This window comes from Dipteris shenzhenensis, chromosome 14 (genome assembly GCF_047967505.1).
Source record: "Dipteris shenzhenensis isolate YYH24624 ecotype China chromosome 14, Dip_SZ_1.0, whole genome shotgun sequence".
Classification (NCBI taxonomy): Eukaryota; Viridiplantae; Streptophyta; class Polypodiopsida; order Gleicheniales; family Dipteridaceae; genus Dipteris; species Dipteris shenzhenensis.
This window is the reverse complement of record NC_141609.1, coordinates 6,668,332-6,690,490: the sequence shown is the minus strand read 5'-3', so window position 1 is coordinate 6,690,490 and position 22,159 is coordinate 6,668,332. Positions and strand designations below refer to the sequence as shown.

At 44.3% G+C, this 22,159-nt stretch overlaps 1 protein-coding gene across 2 annotated transcripts in view; it reads left to right on the top strand.

The window, feature by feature from the left end:
• The window catches only part of LOC147894125 (ARM repeat superfamily protein), a 136,046-nt gene that overhangs the window by 92,951 nt on the left and 20,936 nt on the right, over positions 1-22,159 (top strand). For both annotated transcript variants that reach the window (XM_087384634.1, XM_087384633.1), the window contains exons 15-16: positions 18,495-18,587; positions 18,687-18,869. In XM_087384634.1, coding sequence (XP_087240760.1) covers positions 18,495-18,587; positions 18,687-18,869 — 276 coding nt within the window. The remainder of the gene's footprint in view (positions 1-18,494; positions 18,588-18,686; positions 18,870-22,159) is intronic.

The window sequence follows — 22,159 nt, the reverse complement described above, 5'->3', positions numbered from 1 at the left end:
TGTCATTGCAGGGCCAATTACAAAACATTGATTAGGACTGGAACACAAAGGTAGCCACTATGCATGCATAGTTTGCCCAATTAGAGCAGGTTGGAGGTTTTCAAGGAGCAAATGGCTTAAACATCAACATACGTCGAGGTTGTAAGAAAGAAAGAAAGAAAGAAAGAAAGAAAGTTTATTAAAGTCTTCAGAAGACCGATGGGTCTATGAGACTGTATGAAACCTGATACAACAAGTTGAAAGGGTGAAGCTACTAAAACGGGCATCATCTCCCATGCTAGGTGCTAAATGCTACATAGTTATAAAATCATCAGCACTACATAGTCATAACATTAACATCATTGTCGTCATCATCATAATATCACATTAAATCCAATGCCAAGTTTGGTCTGGTACAGCAGATATTGGAGGCTCCTAGAAGAGAGGTCATGATGGACTTGATGGCTGGTGGGGCTATGGTGGTTTAAGGTTAGAGATAGTTTCTGCACATACTTGGATTGAGACATAACAGTGCCACGTCTCTCTTGAGAGAACTGGATCCCCAAATAAAAGTGAAGCAGCCCCAAATTTGACATGTCAAAGTTGGTCTGCAAATCAACTTTGAAATCTGCAATATTATCTTCATTGGACCCTGTGAGCAGTAAGTCATCCACATAAAGAATGATGACTAAAATTTCCCCCCCATCCTACTTGATGTAGAGGGTGCTCTCAGTAGGACTATTGTGCAGCCCCTTGCTGGTCAAAAGGCATGAATCTTGGCATACCATGCACGAGGGGCCTGTTTCAACCCATACAAAGCTTTATTTAGCTTGCATACCTGAAGTGCATTGTCTGAAATTTCAAAGCCTGGAGGTTGTTTGACATAAACCTCTTTCAACAAGTCTCCATTTAGGAAGGCTGTTTTAATGTCCAACTGATGAACATTCCACTCAAAATGTGCAGCCATTGCAATAACAGATCGGATGGTGGTCATCCGGGATGTAGGAGCAAAAGTCTCCTCATAATTTATGCCCTTTTTCTGAGCATAGCCTTTGGCAACCAGCCTTGCCTTGTATCTGTCAATGGAGCCATCTGGCTTCTGGCATGTTTACCTGGTGGCAAGTCTACGACATCCCAAGTCTGATTTTTCTGAATGGACTGCAATTCATCGTGCATGGCATTCATCCAATGCACATTGTCCTTTGCTTCTTCGAATGTTGCAGGCTCCTCCTCATCGAGAAGAGTACCTGCATATGCTGATTCCACTGAATTAGTACCTTCCATGTGCCTTACTGCACTATGAGTCCTGCCAAGTAATGGAGCATCAATCTTACTCTCCCTGAGAGTCTGTAACAGCCAGTTTGGGACTGTTTTTCCTGCATGTATGTCTGCAATTTCTTGCTGAACCACCTGTTCCACTGCCTGTGGAGGTGGCAAGACATCCTGTGGCTGAACTGGAGCATCGGGAGGTGGCTGTAAATTTTGATTTGCCTCAGAGGGGAACCCAAGGCAATGGGTAGCAACCCCTCAAAAACATCCTCTGAAATTCAGCCTGAGTGTGAGCTGAATTTTCTGCAAATATCACATCTCTACTGACAATGATTTTGCGTGTAGCAAGATTGTAGAGATGGTACCCCTTGCTTTCTGCATTGTACCCAACAAATATGCACTTAATTGCCTTATCTGACAACTTATGCCGAAATTCAACTGGCACATGAGCATATGCAAGGCATCCAAAGACACGGAAATGATCCACTGAAAGCTTTCTCCCATTCCAGACTTCATAGGGAGTTTTTGTTTTCAAAGCCTTAGTGGGAGACCGATTTAAGATGTAGTTGGCACACATTAGACCTTCAAGCCAGAATTTGTGAGGCATGTGTTTGCTTTTCAGCATACATCTGTCCATCTCCATAAGAGTTCTATTTTTCCTCTCAGCTTTGCCATTTTGCTGAGGGGTCAGCCTCACTGTGAGCTGATGCACAATACCCTTGCCTTCCAGAAAACTTTCTTACCAACGGGAGGTGGATGCACGGAAGTAAAGAGACACTTCCTAGAAGTGATATGCTTGGAGGCACCGCTATCAAAATACCAAGTATTCAGTGTTTCATTGACACTGAAAGCTGATGCATCCATGGAGGGATCATAACTGCAAGTCAAAAAGGCATATGTATCATCATTACAAGTGGCTGTACTATCCCGAGCATCTGGAGCAGCCAGCCTAAATCTGAAATGCAAGATAAAAAGGCATAATCCTGTCCAACAAAGTTGGCTGCAGCATCCCCACTGTCAGATGCATGAGGAGCTGAATCTGAAACAGCCATACCGGAGCTGTTTTTCTTCTCTTTTGCAAGCCTTTTCCTGCATTCTGCAATGTGATGACCTGGCTTTTTGCAGTAATGACAAAAACCCTTCTTCTTGGGCTTAGTTGTATCATTCTTAGCCTTTTGTGAAGGCTGTCCTGACCCAGTGGAAGGCTGATTTACTGATGTCTTTGCCTGTCCCTTTGTTTTTGACTTGAACTTTGAGAGCATAGCTTGTTCACTTGCACGTGAAGCCAAGATTTTCCTGGTCTGCTCTTCGTGAAGCAGAAGTCCTATCAACTCATGAAAAGTGAGAGGATTTGCACCCCCCCTCAATGATAAGTTCAGCGAGGTATGAAAGCTGAGATAAGTCTCAGGAAGAGAATTCAGAGCGGTGGTAATCATCTCTGAATCATGAATAATCTCATCAATGTTCAATAATTGCTCTTTGAGATCCTGTAGCTTTGTGAGGTGGACTGACATGGAGTCACCCTCTTCCATATGTGTGTTACTTAACTCTCTTTTCAAGAAAGATACCCTTGCATCATTCCGGGCTGCATACATGCTTTCTAAGATATCCCACGCTGCCTTCGAGGTCTTACACGACCGGATATGCGGAATGATAAATCTTTTCACTGAAAGAGAGATGCATGACAAAGCTAAGGCATCCCGTGAATCCCATCTCTTCTGCTCTGGAGTGGTGGCTACAGCTGCACCAACAACCTGTCCTGCAGCTGCACCCTGTGCACGACCTCTTCCTCCTCCTTGCTGGAGAGGGGTATTAGGTGCCATACCTGCTGGTCGGATCTCATCCCCATTCACATAATCCCACAAATTACGAGAAATCAGAATATTGCGTACCATAAAACTCTAGAGGGAGTAGTTGGTACCATCCAACTTGTCTTCCTGTGAAAGACCACCGAACTGGAAATCATTCTGATTTTGCTGGGCCATGTCTGAGAAAGAGATTACAGCAAATACAAAACTGAATTCCCTTAGCACTGGCTGAAAATGCAACTCAGATTTCTGCAATTTCTCTGTCAGAAATCTGTCAAAGCATCAAAACTCTCCCGAAATCTGCCATAAGTGCTGCAAAACACTTACAGAAAGGCAGTGTGAACTGAAATCTCCAAAATTGCTCTCCCAACACAAAAGCCCCAAAATAGGCCTGAAATTGCAACTAGAAAGGGGCAAATTGACCAAAAGCCCCAAATGTTGTAAAAATTGCGCTTTGTTTGCAAAAGCACTGCGAAATTGTAGTGTAATCACAAAATCCCCAAATTTCTGCAAGAAATTGTACTGCAAAACTGAAAGCCTCAAATTTTGAGCTTGAAATTGTAACTAGAAAGGGGCAAATTTACTAAAAACCCCAAATCTGCAATTTCTGAGCAAAAGCCCCAAATTTCAGACCAGATCTGCAGATCTGTTTGCAATGCTTGCTCCAAGTGCAGCTCCAAATTTCATCAACACCTGCAAAGTGTTTGCAATGTCTGCCCGCGAATACAAATGGCCGTACTGTACGGACGAGCTATGTGCTACAGGCTGTATGGCAAAACAGTACGGAATGTACAGCAGGTACGAAGACTGTACGGAACATTCCGTATGTCTTGTACGGAAGGCATCGCAAAGAACAACCAATGAGCTGTACGGAAGAATTCGCAGGTACTTGTACGGGCAGCAACCAAATATCAGTTTGGACGAAATGACACAGGAGCTGTACGGCTGGCGATGACGAATCGTACGGATTGTACAGACGGAGCTGTCGACGAGGGGCGTACGGAAGGTACGGACGACAAGACTGCAGGTACGAGCAGGTACGACAGGTACGAAAGCAGTAGGTACGGACGATCAATGCAGGTGTAGTACGTGCTGGAGTAGCAGGGCCGTACGGACCTGTATGGAATGTATGGCACTGTACGGGATGACGAGACTGCAGCAGACAGAAGGTACAGCTAGCAAAGGGAGCTCACGGGAGCTAGAGTCCGGGAGCAAGTCCAAGAGCACGATTTGCTCTGATACCAAATGTGAGTGTGAGTGGAGAGAGAGCAAGAGAGTGAGCTGAGAGCTTGAAAGCTTGAAAGCTTATTTGCAATAGAAGAGTGTAAGAGATACAAATGAAGGAGTGAGATAAGGTTTTATCCTAGTGACAAAACCTTAGTAGTCACTAACCATAGTTAGTGGACTAAGTGCGGTTAGGGGGAAAAACCTCTTAAAGAGGGAAAAGTGCCCCTAACTAGCTTATTAAATTACATTGGTCACTGCTGAATTATATCTATAATTCTAATAGGAATGCTGCATCAATCTGCAGCAGAGATGACCTAAAGTCAGCTTGAATGATTTGGTGGGGAATTGAGGAGTTACTGTATATCATCTGCAATAGCATGAGAATCTAGAGATGCTCTACTCGAGCCTACTTTGCCTTAGAGAGATCTGGTGCCCAACAAGGGCTATCGTACATGCTTGTTGGCCGGACCAAGGAGACAAAAAGGAGGGCCTTGGTTTGAGGGTCCTGAAAGTGTGAGTGGAAGCACTGTCTCTTTAGCTTGGCTAACTAGGCAAACCCTCTGCTCAAATGGGCATGTATAGCCAGTGTCATCGTAAAAATGGGACTAGAAAAGAGAACCCCTAGGTAGGTGTATGATGAAACAATATCAAGTGGTGATCCATCAAAAGTGAACTGCTCTCTATGCATAGCTGCTTGGGATGTGTTGAAGATCCTATTGAACTCCATATCCTATTGAACACATATATGAAGTATGGTTGAGTTTGGAACTTGTAAGGCATGCTGAAGAATTTGCAAAAGATCAATTTTTTCCTCACCATCATCATTCACTAAAATTACATTTAAGGCCATAGATCATAATTAGTATGATTATCTAGCTCCAAGTAAATATAAATGTATGTGTTATAGTTACCCTTAGTCTCTAAGACTTAAATACTCTAAGAAAACTCATTCTAAGTAAGAAGTATGGCCATTTTATCTAAAACCTAACAAATTAGCTTGAAATGTCGGTGTTAGGTTGACCTTAACACTTTAGGTAGAACTCAAACTAATAGGTGCAAGTCCTAATTCATAATAATTCCAAGTTTTTTTATAGAATATAAGCTATTATGGCAAATAATCAAAACCCCAAAATACCTTATCGATTCTTTTGAATAATTCTAGGAAGTGGCTAAGTTAATAGGACATAAAAGAGTCCTAGGACATTTTTATGTCCTTCTACCAAACTAGTGTTAAAGAGCACGCAGAAGTAAAGGGTGTGTCTAGGGAAAGGCTAGAGGATCAGTGTGTTGCATGTGAAAGCCTTGACGCTGCTTGAGTACAGTTTGCTAGTGGTTTGGATGCTTGGAAGCCTTTCAGTTGGGTCAGGTCAGAAGTGGATGCCTAAGATTGCCTTGCTAGTTGGATTCTAGTGGTGCACTTGGATTGGATGCCAAGAAGATAGTCGGAGGATTTGCAAAGAGGAGCAGTACAGGGGTGAACCGCTGGTGTAAAGCATTTCCATTCATAAGCATTAAATAAATATCGAAAGGGGCGCTAAGGGATTTGGGGCCAGTGGGTGTACTGTGTACTGTTTTCTCTGAGGAGTGGCATTCCAACCTCCCATTGTTGTTGTTGAAGTTTATTTCTAAGATTTGTTAAGTGGTTGAATCGACTGTCGCTTGCATTGTGTCTATTTATTATGAGGTTAATGAGTGAGTAGACGAGGATTGCTAACAGTTTACTTGTGAGAGAAGAAGGGAGCAGGAATGCAAGAGTGTGAGAGCAAGAGCAAGATGTAAGTGTGCAATAGAAGATGATAAGATGAGTACAAGTGAGAGGATAATTTTGTCCAAGTGACAAAACTATACTAACCCACTAACTGTGGTTAGGGGGAAAAACTCCTAGTGAGGGAAAAGTACTCACTTATTAATTACATTGGCCATTGCCTAGAATATGCCAATAATTCTAACATCCCCCTACAGTGCCAATATGATGTACAAGGAAGTGATCAATCACCAAAAGGAGATAAGTTCTGGGCACTGCGAAATGCCTTAAACTTCTCACATGGAAGTGCTTTGGTGAAGATGTTTGCAAAATCGTCATGTGTTGACACATAGATCATATTGATCTCCCTTGCATGCAACTTCCCCTGCGCCAGAATGAGGATACACTACTGAACATTCTGTTTAGTAGCAACTCCAAGGATTTCTGGAGGAAATTCCTAGAACGCCGATCCCCCTCCCCCCTCACAGACACTTCCCTCTGGCACTCCTACGCACGTACACTCTATGATATCCCTGATCAACCTCCTCCCGACCTCTCAGCCACCCCCCGCCCCACTTCTTGCACCCTCTTCACAACCCAGGGAGTCTCCCATGCAGCGCTCAAGCTTCACAATGGCCGAGCTAAGGATCATGAGGGCCTATGCACAGAGTTTGTTGCCTATGGCATCAAAACTCTAGCCCCCATCCTGGCAACGCTGTTCAATGAAGCTGTCTGCCACGGGTTCCCCAGAGCCTGGAGCCTGAACACTATCACACCCATCCACAAAGCAGGAGATCCCATGGATCCAGGGAATTACAGGACCATCATGATTGGACATGTTATGTCGAAGATCTATGCATCAGTGTTAGATGGCGAGGTCAGTGCTCGCGCAGAGGTACAGGGGCTCAGGGCATCCGGACAGGCCGGTTTCAGGACGGATCACTCGACTTACGATCACATTTTTACACTTAGAGGGATCATTGAGGAGGCCAGACACAGGAGACAGAGAGTATATTGTTGCTTTGTGGATTTCCGCAAGGCATTTGACACCGTTCCCCGCGCCCGACTCGTCAGACGCCTGCAGGAGTTAGGCTACGACTCGGAGGTTATCTGGGCAGTAGTAGCTCTCTATGAGCGGGTGACGGGCCAGGTCAGGATTGGCACCAGCTGGACCCCAGAGATCATGAGCACTATCAGAGTCAAACAAGGATGTCCCTTGTCACCGACTCTATTTGGCCCCCTCTACATCGACGAGCTCGAGACCACCATCAGGACACTCGGAGGTGCAGGCTGCTCTCTTGCGGAGGCTGTCATCTAGATTCTCCTATACGCAGACGATGTAGTACTACTATCCTCTTCTGCTACTGGTCTTTAGCGACACCTAGATGGACTTCAGGTCTTCTGTGATACACATGACTTGAAGGTCAACCTTGGGAAAACCAAGGTGATGATCTTCAACACTTCCAGACCCGCTATGCACCGAGAGCAGTTCCTCTTCGTCGGCGACCCTGTTGAGATAGTTGACTCTTACACATACTTGGGCGTTGTCTTCTCAGGCCCGATCTTCACGATGCGCCCGGCCATGCAGGCCAGGATCAGTCGGGGCTACGTCGCTCTTGCCAGGCTGGAGCGACAGTGCTACCACTCCCACTTCCAGGACCCACGGACCAAGTCTCTCCTTTTTGATTCTTTGGTCCGCTCAGCAGGCATGTACGGTAGCCCGTGGTGGGGAGCCGACCTTTCAGACACAGAGTGGGCTTGAGTCGAGCGCCTACAGATACTGATGTTTGCTCGGATGATCCCGCAGCAAACCATCGGTACCACACCACATCATTCTAGCAGAGTTCGGTGCCTCACCCCTACAGCTCGATGCGGCTTTCCAGGCTACCACGTATCGACACAGAGTTAGGGATTTCAGCTCCTCCTCCGATGGTCGCCTCCGCCTACCTTGGCTAGCCCTATCCTCCTCTATGGCCTTATCCGTTGATGGGGACCAGCGATGCTGGTATAGTCGTCTTTCTAGTTGGTTCACCCGACTAGGCCTCGACTTAGACCGGTTGCCTCCTTTTCAGTACAACCTCGACGCTCCACCATCTCCCCTCTCCCCCACTGACCAGGAGGTCAACCGGCTCATTCGAGCGGATCTGCTCCAGCTCCATACCTGGCGGACATGGTTTCTTCATCCCGAGCTTCCTGTGAAGCTCGACTTCTACCGTCGACACTGTCTCCAGATCTCACAGGAGTTCTTCATCACACCTCCGGGTTACACACAGCTTCATCTACCACATGCGCTCCGGATCTCCCTCGGTCAGTTTAGGGTTTCGTCACACCGATTACGGATTGAGAGCGGACGCGCAGAGGGTATCCCACGAGAGGGTTGCCTTTGCCCACTTTGCGACTTGCAGGAGATCGAGTCGGAGGAGCACTTTGCTTTCAGATGTCCTATCTATTATGCCATTCGAGGCTGGTACCATTGCCTCTTCCGCGACGGATTCGGCCCCCTCCCACACATGCTGCAGTTCTTGGATCAGCGATGCCTAGCCACTTTCTTACATGAGATGACTCGCCACCGAGATACCTCTCTCCGAGCACGGCGACACGCGCAGCACACACAGCGTGAGGACACCCAACGGCCCATCACTGATTTCTTCCAGTCACAGGATACCTCTCCTCAGTCTAGCCGACGACGCGGACGTGAGCGAGAGCCAGAGCCACGACAACTGCGCCAGCGGACAGACTCACACATCCGGGTCCATGACATCTCGTCTTTGCTCTCTGCCCGCCCCATCGGGGTTACCGTTGCCCTCATCCACAGGGCCACCCGCCGCCCCCGACGACCGAGCTCGACTAGGTCGCGTGACGTCAGAGGCCAATCATCTATCGCAGGGTTTTTTTTGGCCTCCCATTTGATGGCCCCTCTATGATTGGTCTCTGACGATCACCACCTGCACATATATATTGTATCTCCCCCCTCTGCCTCATTTTTGGTGCCCCCCCCCTTATTTTTTGTATCATCTGGAGGTAGACACATATTTTTTGTATCATGACTAGACACACCGTCCTTCATAACCTCTTTTTTGTAGAAACGGTTGGCTGGCCCGTTTTGAGACCGCCACCGTTATGGTCATTGTATCAGTTATCTTTAGTCTCATAGACCTTCACGGTCTCCCGAAGACTTTAATAAACTTTCTTTCTTTCTTTCTCTGACATAATGATAATGAACCTGAGTTGTCTTCGTGCGAGCATGAAACACACGATTCTTTGCCACTAGCACTCTGACTATGAGTGAGAAATGAAGAAGGACCCTCCAATAAGAGATGAAGATCAACAAACAAACGACGCAGCCAAACACATTCAATTGTCGCTGTGAAAGCTGCTCTGTACTCAGCTTCACATGAGGAAGTAGCCACTGTAGATTGTTTCTTGCTCAGCCAAGAAATGCAAGCTTTGCCCAAAAAGAAACAATTACCACTAGTGGACTGCCTGGTGTCATAGTCTCCATCCCAATCTGAGTCACAGTAAGCGTGCATCTGCAAGTCACCCCCCCTGGTAAATATCAAGCCATAAGACTTTGTGCCTTGCAAATAATGGAAGATGCGTTTTACAGCCTGCCAATGTGTTGTCTTTGGGCTGTGCATATGCCTGCTTACCTGAGATACTGCATATTGAATATTGGGCCGTGTATTGCACAAATAAATGAGGCATTCAACAGCCTGGCTATAAAGTGTGACATCCATTGATTCACCTGCAGCATACATAGTAAGCTTCAGCCCCGGCTCCGTGGGAGTGGCTATAGGCTTACAATCTTGCATGCTGAACCTATCCAAGAGCTTTTGCACATACTTGGATTGAGACATAACAATGCCACGCTTGTTTTATATGAACTGGATCCCCAAATTTCTTGCCACGCTTGTTTTATATGAACTGGATCCCCAAATCGAAATTTAACATGCCCAAATCTATCATGTCAAATTCAGCTTTCAATTCAGCCTTGAAATCTGCAATTATTTCCTCATTTGACCCTGTGAGCAGCATGTCATCTACATAAAGAATGATGACCAAAATATCCCCCCCATCCTTCTTGATGTAGAGGGTGCTTTCCGTGGGGCTATTGTGTAACCCCTTACTTGCTAGGAAGGCATCAATCTTGGCATACCATGCACGTGGGACTTGTTTCAGCCCATATAAAGCTTTATTCAGCTTGCAAACTTGAAGTGCATTGCCCGAAATTTCAAATCCAGGAGGTTGTTTGACATAAACCTCTTCCTGCAAGTCCCCATTAAGGAAAGCTGTTTTTATGTCAAACTGATGGACATTCCAATCAAAATTTGCAGCCATGGCAATAACTGACCGTATGGTGGTCATCCAGGATGTAGGAGGAAAGGTCTCCTCATAATCTATGCCCTTTTTTCGAGCATAGACTTTGGCAACCAGCCGTACCTTGTACCTTTCAATGGACCGATTGGCTTCCTTTTCACTTTGAAAACCGATTTGGTACCAATGGCATGTTTCCCTGGTGGCAAATCCATAACATCCCAAGTCTGATTTTTCTCAATGGACAAGCATTCCCTTAAAAACATCATCTGAAGAAGCTGGAATAGTAAATTCAGCATGTGTATGTGCTGAATTTTCTGAAAAGATAACATCTCTACTCACAAAAATCTTGCGAGAGGCAGGATTGTAGGGACGATAGCCTTTGCTTTGTGCACTATACTTAACAAAAATATACCTAAGTGCCTTATCTGACCACTTATGTCGAAACTCCACAGGCACGTGGGCATATTCAACACAACCAAAGACTCTGAAGTGATCCACTGAAGGCTTTCTCCCATACCAAGCCTCATAGGGAGTGATTGTCTTCAAAGCCTTTGTGGGAGCCCGATTCAAAACATAATTGACACACGAGGCCTTCGATCCAAAATCTGCGAGGCAACTTCTTACTAGTAAGCATGCATCTATCCATCTCCATGAGAGTGCGATTCTTTTGCTCAGCTTTGTAATTTTGCTGAGGTGTAAGCCTCACTGTAAGCTGATGTGTGATGCTTTTCTCCTTCAAAAATGCCTCAAATTCATGAGACATATACTCCCCCCTCTCTGTTAGTGCGAAGTGTCTGCACCTTGAGTCCTGTCTCATTTTCAACCATGGCCACAAAGTGTTTGAAATGCATAAACACATCTGTTTTTTTCTTTAGACCATAGACCCAAGTATAATTGGTGTAGTCATCTATGAATGTAATATAATAGAGATAACAATTGAAAGTAGGTGTTCTCATGGGACCACAGACATCACTATGTATGAGCTGCGATTTGCGAGTAGCTCTTACTGCACCATCCTTTTTAAAAGGAAATCTATGCATCTTGCCAAGGATGCATCCCTCACATGCATGAGGAGGAGGTGACTCCAAAGGAGGCAATGGATCAACCATAGCATGCTTTTGAAGTGTCATCAAGCTGCCATAGCTCATGTGCCCATATCTGGCATGCCATAACTCCGCATTCTGCATTGTAGCAGTGGGAGTGCTCATTGAAAGTGCAAGATTGGACCTTTTTTGATAAATGTTAAGCTGAAATAGACCCCGATACAAAGTGCTTGACAACAGCAAAGCATAGTCATTCTGTTTGTCTCAGTCTGCACACTTAGCATCATCACATATGACCTGAAATCCTCCTCGATTGAGAGAGGATACTGAAAGTAAATTCTTCTTTATGCCCGGCACATAAAGAACATCAATTATTCTGAAATTTGTGCCATCCGTGGAGGTGAGTATGATGTCACCCACTCCACACACTGAAAAAGAAGAATTGTTTCCTCATGTCACCTTCTTTTTAGCGGGTGGTGCATGCAGAGATGCAAAGACTCTTCCTTGAAGTGATGTGCTTGGAAGACCACTATCAAAATACTAAGTGTTCAGTGTTTCATTGATACTGAAAGAGCATGCATCTTTTGAAGGGTCATAGTTGCAAGTCAAGAAAGCATACGGGTCATTCTGAAGAGTGGCTATAGTATTTGGACTAGCCACTGGAAAATCTGAAATACAAGACAAAAAGGCATAATGCTCTTCCACAAAAAGTTGGTTGTAACATCTCGTCCATCATGTGCGATAGGAGCTGATGCATCTGAGATAGCCATACTCGATTCCCTTTTCTTCTCCTTAGCTATTAGCTTCTTGCATTCACCAATGTAATGACCTGGGTTCTTACGGTAGTGACAAATGCCCTTCTCTTAGGCTTCTCTGTATCACCTTTAGCCTTATGAGAGGGCTGGCCTGAATCAGCTTTAGAACATCCTGCCCAGTAACTATCCGTGTAAGCATGCATGGTAAGTGAACCCTGATCACCATAGAAAAGGGCTAAATCCTGAGTGCCTCTGAGATATCTGAAGACTCTCTTTACTGCCTGCCAATGCTGCGAACTGGGCATGTGCATGAATCTCCTGAGCTGAGATATTGCATACTGTAAGTCAGGTTTGGTGTGACATAAGTAAATAAGGCATCCAACAGCCTGCTGATAAAGAGTGATATCACATGGTGGGCTCCCATCATGAGCTGAGAATTTGAAGCCAGGGTCCACTGGAGTAGAGATTGGCTTGCAATCATCGAACTGAAAACGATCAAGGAGCTGTCCAATATACTTGGATTGTGACATCATGATACCCCCCTCAACATGAGCAAACTGAATGCCCAAATAATAGTGGAGCTGTCCCATGTCTGACATTTCAAAAACCTGCTGCAAATCAGCCTTGAAAGCTGCAATATGCTGAGTATCTGAGCCCGTGATGAGCATATCATCCACATATAAAATCAGCACTAAAAATTCAGATATACTCCCACGGACATAAAGAGTGGGTTCTGTGGGGCTATTCTGAAAACCAAGAGATAGTAAGTGTGCATGAATTTTGGCATACCATGCCCTGGGTGCATGCTTCAAACCATAAAGGGCTTTTCTAAGCTGGCATACCTTATTTGCAGAATTAACAACCTCAAAGCCAGGAGGTTGTGTGACATAGACTTCTTCCTGCAGATCCCCATGAAGAAAAGCAGTCTTGATGTCAAGTTTGTGCACTTGCCAATGATGATGGGCTGCAATGGCAATGACACATCTAATGGTAGTAATCTTGGATGTGGGAGCAAATGTCTCCTCAAAGTCAATGCCTTGTTGTTGGGCATACCCTTGGGCAACAAGACGGGCTTTATATCGATCTATGCTGCCATCAGATTTCCTTTTTAATTTGTAGACCCACCGGGTACCAATGGCATGCTTGCCAGGAGGGAGATCTACTGATTCCCATGTGTCATTTTTAGCAATGGATAGTAACTCAGCTTCATTGCATCCATCCACTCTTTGTTGTCAAAAGCATCTTTATGGCACAAAGGCTCTTCATTGCAAGCTGTAGCAAGGAGTGCAAACTCAAGAAAGTGACCATGCATCTGTCTATTCCCTGATCTTGTCCGGGCAGCAAAAGGCTGATCTTGTTTGCTGTCCCTCAATGTATCAAGAAGCCATCTGGGAACTTGCCTTTGCTGTCTATTGACAGCTCTTTCTTCAATGACTGCATCATGAATACTGGGATCATTTTGTGCTGGAAGAGAAACCTGCAAATCAGCATGGGGTATTGGCTGATCATTGCTGGTTGGAGGGCCTGCAGGAGGCTCATGTTGCTGGTCAAAGTCCTCTTCTAATGATGGTAGAGGTAACCAAGATTCAAAGGCATCAAACATGTCAACATCTGGCTTAGCTTTGCAGTCCACAAGAGGGGAAGCTGAATGTTCAGCAAAGATTACATCTCTACTGACAATAATCTTCCCAGTATTTGGTTGATATAATTGATACCCTCTGCTCTCCTGGCTGTAACCAATAAATATGCATTTGATTGCCTTGTCATCAAGCTTATGTCTCAGCTGAGATGGTACATGAACATATGCAAGAGACCCAAAAACTCTCATGTGTGAAAGTGAAGGCTTCCTGCCTTTCCATGCTTCATAAGGTGTAACAGTTTTCAATGCCTGTGTAGGTGATCTATTCAGCACATAGTTCGCACACATCACTGCATCAAGCCAAAATTTATTGGGCAAAGACTTGGCCTTAAGCATGCACCTGGCCATCTCCATTGTGGACCTGTTTTTCCTTTCAGAAACAGGATTCTGCTGAGGAGTGTAAGGAGTGGTGCATGAAATAATGCCCCATGAAGACAGAAATGCATTAAACTCCTTAGACATATGCTCTCCCCCCCTATCTGTGTTGAGGGTGACAAGCTTGCATCCTGATTCATTCTCAACCATATTCAGCCACCTCTGAAAGCATAAGAAAACTTCAGATTTGGCTTTTAAAGGATATATCCAGCAATATCTTGTGAAATCATCAATGAGAGTCATGAAATATTTGTACCCCCCAATGGCATTTGTCCTCATTGGGCCACAGACATCACTGTGCACTAGCTGCAATTTCCTTTGTGAAAGTTTTGGATAATTCTTTTGAAAAGGAAACCGATGTATCTTACCCAAAAGACAACCCTTACACCCATGTTTTGAAACTGTGTGAGTTTGAGGTACATCATTTGCCATCTGCTGTGAATGTAGCTTTGCAAGAGCTCTATAATTGAGATGACCCATTCTCTCATGCCAAAGATGATTTTCAGCAAGCTGTGAATCTGAAAGAGCAAATGCTTTAGTAGAAAGTGCAGCTGAGTGATGATCAAGGTGATAAAGCCCCTTTTGCAAGGTGCCAGTGAGAACTATGGCATTGTCATCACGAAGATTATAAACTAGGCATCTGTAGCCATCAAAAATCACTCTGAAACCTGAAGTAGCAATTGCTGAAATTGAGATCAAGTTGACTTCAATTCCAGGCACAAAGAGAACATTTGTCAAAGTAACAAGATGACTTGAAATAGATGTGAGCTGCACATCTCCAATTCCTTTTACAGCATATGAAGCATTATTAGCACATGTGACAGTCCCCCCTCGAGGTGCATCAGCTAAAGAATGAAACAACTGTCTGCAAGATGTGACGTGCTTGGAAGCACCACTATCAAAATACCAAGACTGAGCATCATTAGCAGTAAAGAGTGCATCAGCTTTGGAGGGGTCAAATGAGCAATGGACAGCCCATGCCCAATCATCCTAGAGAGCATGTGCATGTGAAGCATCTGCTGGCTCATGGGATTCAATAGAATGTGAGGCATTAACTGTCAATCTTGCTTTCTTTTTCTCTGAAGCAATGCACTTCCTGCATTCTGAAATGTCATGTCCAGGCTTGCGACAATAGTTGCATCTTTTCTTCTTCGACTTATCTGCTGTATTTTTCGATGCATGTGAGGAATTGCAGCTGCTATGTGCAGATTGGCTTGCCGATGCTTGGAAGCCTTGCCTCTTCCTGTCTGCTGTGAAGCAAATGCATGATCATGAATAATGGCTTGTCTGTTAGCTCGACTTTGCTCTTCCTGCAAAAGCAAAGTAACTAGCTGATCAAAAGAATAGTGGTCTGGATTACCCATGGCCACTAATTGAAGGGTTGTAGCAAACCCTTGATATGTATCTGGCAGTGCATTCAATGTGGTACTGACAAGCTGTGAATTTGGCACCACCTCATCAATGTTGGCAAGTTGTTCCATGAGGTCCTTGACCTTTGTCAGGTATGCGTCCATAGAGTCACCTTCATTCATACTAACTTCCTTTAACTGCCTTCTCAAATATGCAACACGAGCTTCATTGCGAATCTGATAGAGAGAAGCCAATTTATCCCAAGCATCCTTTGCTGTCCTGCAAGATCGGATGTGTGGAATAATGATTCTCTTGCATGATAAAGCAATACATGAATGTGCATTTGCATCTCTTGCATCCCATCTTGACTGTTCCTGAGTTGGAAGAGCAGCAGCAGGAGTACTAGAGGATGAGGCATCAGGAGGAGTACCCCCTGCAGAGCGACCAGCAGTAGAGGCAACCACAGTAGCATTGGCAGATCAACCCCAGAAACAATATTCCACAGATGCTTTGCAACAAGAATATGTTTCATGAGATAAGACCACATCGGATAGTTGGTGCCATCCAACTTATCATCTTCACGAAGAACGCCAAATAGATCTTGATTGTTCCCAGCCATAGCAAATGTGATACCCTGAAAAAGACCTGAAAACCCAAAAGCCTCAAGGCTATCACTGCAAAGAGCTGGCTGTCCAAAAAATGACAGCAAATATGTGCAAATTTCCAACCCAAATGAAAAGGCAAATGCAGATCTGACCCAAATGTGACTGTGGCAGGCAATGTTTACTGCAAATTTTTGGCAAAAGCCCCAAATTTAATGAGGGCAAATAGGCCAAAAAGAGGGCAAATGTAGAAAAGCCCCAAAATTTACTGAATTTTTTGCAAATGTGACCCAATGTATGATAATCTGACTCAATGTCTTGCAAAAGTGACTCAATGTCCTGCAATCTGATCCAATGTACTGCAAACAAACAAGAGATTGCAGAGCAAACTCCAAAGCCCCAATGTTCTTGCAAGAAATTGCAACCAAAGAAGGTGAAAAGAATTGGAAGCCCCAAAAAATACCAATGTCCTGAATATGACCTTGTACGTGCAAAACATGTACGGAGATCTCGAAAGAAGTACTAGTTGTACGGACAGCTCAAGTACAATGTGCAGTGACTGTACGGATCAAGTACACCGTACGGTGTACGGCTTACGGTCATACAGAAGTACAGTGTACGTTGTATGGTAGTTGTACGGAGGCTCCCACGAGCAGGTACAAAAAAGGTACGGAAGATGTACGTGTAGTACGACGATGCAGGTATTGATCTGTACGGCGGCGTAGGTGCGATGGCTTTGGTACGGAATGGACAAGTACGGTGCAAGTATGTAACAAGTACTGTGTACTGAGTCCAACGTACGATGGCGTAGATACGGGAGTTGTATTGCGCAAGTACGATGCATGTACGGATCTGTACGACGCAGGTACGGAACCCAGTACGGATAGGTACAGCAGGGAGTCCGGGGGCAGGAAGACAAGTCGAGCCTAGCTCTGATACCACTATAGGATTGAATGAAAAAAGAGAGTTCTTTCATTTGGGTCAGGTCAAAAGTGGATGCCTAAGATTGCCTTGCTAGTTGGATTCTAGTGGTGAACTTGGATTGGATGCCCAAAACATAGTTAGAGGATTTGTAGACAGGGGTGAACCCCCGGTGTAAAGCATTTCCATTCAGAAGCATTAAATAAATACCGAAAGGGGCGCCAAGGCATTTGGGGCTAGTGGGTGTACTATGTATTATTTTCTGTGAGCAGGGGCATTCTAGCCTCCCCAAGTGGTTGAAGTGACTGAAGCTTGCATTGTGGCTATTTATGAGGTTTATGACTAAGTAGACGAGGATTATTGGCCGGTTACAACACAGAGGCCTAAAAGGAGGTCGGGTGACCTGGCACAGCTTTTCTAATTCACGAACTAGTCATGTAAATCCCCCATTCTTGTTTTTTATTCTTGTGTCTCCATTTGGAGGTTTGTCCTGATTGAGTAAAAAGTATGAATTTCAGCATCAAGTGAGTTGTTGGGGAAAGTGGAGGGGGTGCGGGGAGGAAAGAGTAGCGACATAGTTTTGAAGGCTGCCATACCCATGTAGCTTCATACACTCAAGGATGAGGACCAACGGGAATGTCCAGAATGTCGTTCCTTGGCATTAGTGACTCTCTTTACATTTCCCCATGGTTAAGGAATGCGAGCCCTGTTGGAATTCCATTTTCACATTCTCCTTTAGCGTATGGCTCTCTTGTAGCTCCCAAGGTCATCTGACAGAGAGAACCTCCATAGTCAAGCCAAGAAAGAAAGGTAAGGAATATACCAAAAGAAAGACGTTCTTTGAATGTTACCATAGGTAGTGAGGAACCCACCAAAACAGGGGGGAGGAAGGAAACTGGAAGTATGACTATGAGTACTACTATGCTCTCCTTTCAAACTGACAGGCTTTGATGGCACATCGGCAAGTGGAAGGATTAGTAAAAAAATGGGAGGTTGTGTGGACCACGAGGGCAGTTCATTTGAAGAGAAGGGTGCCAAGGACATTAAAATTAGGAGGTCAGCGAGCTATTTGATAGCCTTCATTGATGCAGATATGGGTGGTCTCTTAGAGTCCAGCAGGCAACATGCTAAAGAAAGGTTTATTTTATTGGCAAACGGAAGAACTTGAGCCAGTTGCAAAGGTGTATCATGAGCTTATTGGCTGAAAGCAAGAGGAGAGTATTTGCTCAAGTCTCATGCATCCTAGATATTTGGGTAGGTCAACAATGATTTTGCATTGCATAATGGTGTTTAGACAAATTGACGGGTTCTTTATCTGGTTTGTCCAAGTTACAAATTTTTATTTGATGTGTGATTATTATTGATTTTGCACTGCCTTTTAAAAGTCTTATGTTCCCAAAAAGTAAACTTTTAGGCGACCGAAACCTAATTGTTATAAACAGTACCTTTGTTTAATGTTTTTCAGCTTCAAGTTTTCAATCTTGTCTCTCTGATTATCGATCGTCTTGGAGAGAGGATTCTCCCATGCACGGAGAGTCTGATTTCATTCCTTCCTCAGGCAAGCCCTTTTTCAATTGATGAATTGCAAAAGTTTCCAGATGGTCAAAGGATGCTTGAATCAAAGGTTAAAATGTGTGGTTTCTTGATTGAGATGCAGGTTTGGCGAGAATCATCAGGTCAGAGTCTCTTGCGAATTCAAGTTATGGTTGCCCTACAACGGCTTATCAGTGCTTTAGGGCCGCAATCACCAGTCTGCTATGACCTACTCTTCCCAATTCTAGACTACAGCACCAATATAAATCAACCAGATGAGCTGAATATGCTGGAAGATGGTCTGCAGGTATTGACCTCGGGAAATCATTATATTCTTTTATTGGGTGTATTGAAAGTACGCAAAGGTTCCGGGAGATTTGTGGAGCTGGAAAGTGACCAGACATATGAACATCAATTGGGTAGGAGTGCATAGGGTTACAGTCTTTATGTAAGGCTTTCTACTTGAAGGATGGAAGTATGATTGGTGTAAAGGTATGTGAAGTGGGGGATGCTTCCTTGGTGCAAATTACTTCATTTTTAAGACTTTCACGTAGCTTATGACTAAGGTTGGTGTAAAGGTATGTGAAGTGGGGGATGCTTCCTTGGTGCAAATTACCTCATTTTTAAGACTTTCACGTAGCTTATGACTAAGGTTGGCATGATAATTAAACACATACCTACACTCCTATACTAATTCTGAATCTAAAGTAACCAATGCGTCGAGCATTCTAAGGTTTATTAGTTAGGAGAGGGGGATCTGAGCAGATTTGTCTCCGTGCTTGCCTTGCCTTGATTGTGAAATGCTTTCTTTAAGGCATTGTGTTTTAATATTTTATCTTGCCAAACTTCAGTTATCTCCAAATATGCTTGCATTGAGCCTGCAAAGTAGGTTGTGGTGCTGATGAACCAGGCCAAAAAGGGGTTTTTGTTGTCCACCAGGAATGATCGTTAGTGATGAAGAAGAAGATGTGATTATGCAGGAAAATCCGTCAGAGGTTTCATTTCAAAATTGATGTGATGAAAATTACAACTCAATATTGACTTATGGCTTCTCTTGCTGGGTCAATCAAGCAGGAAACTGTTGTCTTCCTGCAATAAGTATTCAGTACATTGTTTGTCAACATTGTGCTGGATGAAACACTGTAGTTGAAGCCTTCATAAGGAGGTGCATGTGAGCGCTGATGTGAAGTCCGATCGGAGTTTAGGGAAAATTTGATTGAAATTTTGTAGTCCTTTAAGGATGTGTTTGCATGGAGCTATCGGAATGATGTGGATTGATTTTAGCTTCTATCGTTGTTATCGCCTTTTGTTGTCTTCACTTTGTACATTCTCCATTAAAATTATGGATGTGTCATCTGTTGGGGCTCGCTTCTAGCCTACAATTCGTTCTTCTTGTGTACTTTTCACCGAGTAGAAGTGGATTTTAGTAGCAGGTTGGCATGGTGAGAGAGTTCTTGGTTACTCCAGTGGAGTCGGAGAAGGCTGTGTTGGCATCATGAGAGTTTTTGCGGTGAGCATGTAGGCCCTTTGACCACCAGTAAGATTAGGGATGATATCAGCTTGATTCTTTGTTTTGGCTTGCTTTATCTTTGTCTCCTTGGCTTGTGCCTAGTTTCAATTCTGCTTCAACGTTATCAGCTCCGATAGGATGGCCCATACACGTGATCTTGAAGCTTTGGAATCATGCTTGACACAACTAATGCTATGCATGCAGCTGCATAGCTGACACAGGTGGGCTTGATGGATGTCGCTAGGTTGTGACTGGATGTCAACTATCGACGCAAGAGTCATTTTGCAGCTCCTACAGACTTATAAGCAGACATAGAAGCTTTGCCATGGCAACATTAAGTGTGGCCATGGTGTTCTAGTTGCCAATGCCCACTCTGGCCAACCAAATCAGCTCGTCAAAATGGCGAATCCTTACCATTGCATGCATGTTTGCTTTGTGAATGAAATGCTGCATTTGAAGCATGCAACCACATGTGCAGCGAATCATTTTATGGGCTGGTATTGTGATAATTCTTTCTATCTTAAATGATGTGTTGCCCTATCAGCTAGATTTAGATTTAGATGCTCGTTAAGGAGAGACTAATGAAAACGTTTAAACTTCACAAGCAGTTGTAGCTTGAATGAAGAGATTCTGGACTACCTTTTGATTAGCCTTCTCCTTTAGTGCTAGCCTTCGTCATGGCTGAGTCTGCCCTTCACCTCCGGAGTGCTGACAGAAACTCAGTACGAAGCTTTGTATAAATAGATGCTCAAGTATGTGTGGGTGTGTGGATTTGTATGTGTGAGAGCATATTTTTATACTATGGTCTACACCCACTGTTAGGCACTGATGACGTCAATGGGGATGTCATAGTAGCTAGTCCCTGCTATGCATGATGGAGTTTATGGTTTTCAACCTTGTGAGTGACTATCATGAGATTGAAACTGCACTATGTTGTGTTTTTAGAGGATGAGTTTGCGAATGTTCTTGGATTCATCTAGGTATATATAATCATTTTATGCGGTATATTGTTGCACCTGAAGCTAATTTCAAGACCTAACTATCTTGAACTTGGGATGGACATGATGTGGATTCTAGATTCATGTGGGAATTGTTGATCCAAACAAAAGAAGGCATATCTGGATTGCAGGAATTACCTTACTGAGACCTTCCAGATCTCAGTCACCATTAGTGGTCCCTTTGAGGGTGAAACCGTTTCTCAGGAGAAGGGCACACCACAGCAATTGCTTCATCCACTTATTGCATGAATGCCTGAACACAGGAACTCAAGTTCATCAAGCTTGGTGGGTAGGGCTAAAACTGATAAGCATACATGTCTTCTGCCTCTATCTTGAGTGTCATGAACCGGGCTTGGATCACAAACGATTGAGCAATCAAGGCATAGATTGGCTGTTGAAGAGAAGCCGAATCCACTGTAGCCAAGGAGGGCTTGCAAAAGATGGTTTGCGGGAAGAATCAATACCAACAAAAACCGGATCGATGTTCTCACTCACCAAAACACCCACAAAACGAAACATGTTGACCATAGAATCACGGCTCGTAGAGGAAGGGGGAGTCGCTTGATTGCTCTTTATCCACTCCGTCTTCTAAGCCTCAAGACATCAGCCGGGCAATTTGTCCCAACCCATAGGCAAGGAAATACCGACATTAAGCAACCCCATAAGAAACGCAAAACGTACCTTGATATTCATGTTTAGCTTCCTGGGATCAATATGGTAAAGCTCTGAACACATAGCCTGATGCAAAAGCTCTGCCCAATGAACAAGCTACAAAATGGGAACAAAGAGCATCAATGGGAGAAAAAGTACAAAATTTTGGTGGCAGAATCTAAGCAGGATTCAGGAAATTTCTGCATAGCCCGGCGAAGTTGTGCAATAGGCTATTGTTGCCTACTATCACCAAGATAAGGGACATAAAATCATAATGAAGTGGTCCTGGTGGCGCGGCAAGTTGCTGGAATGCAAGAACATGTTCAGGACCAAGTTTGTGATTATCAGGATTAATTGGTGGCTTTTCACCCCGATAAGGCGATCTAGCATCCAGGATTCCGATACTTCCAGATATTCTAGAAGATGCAGTGAACAATC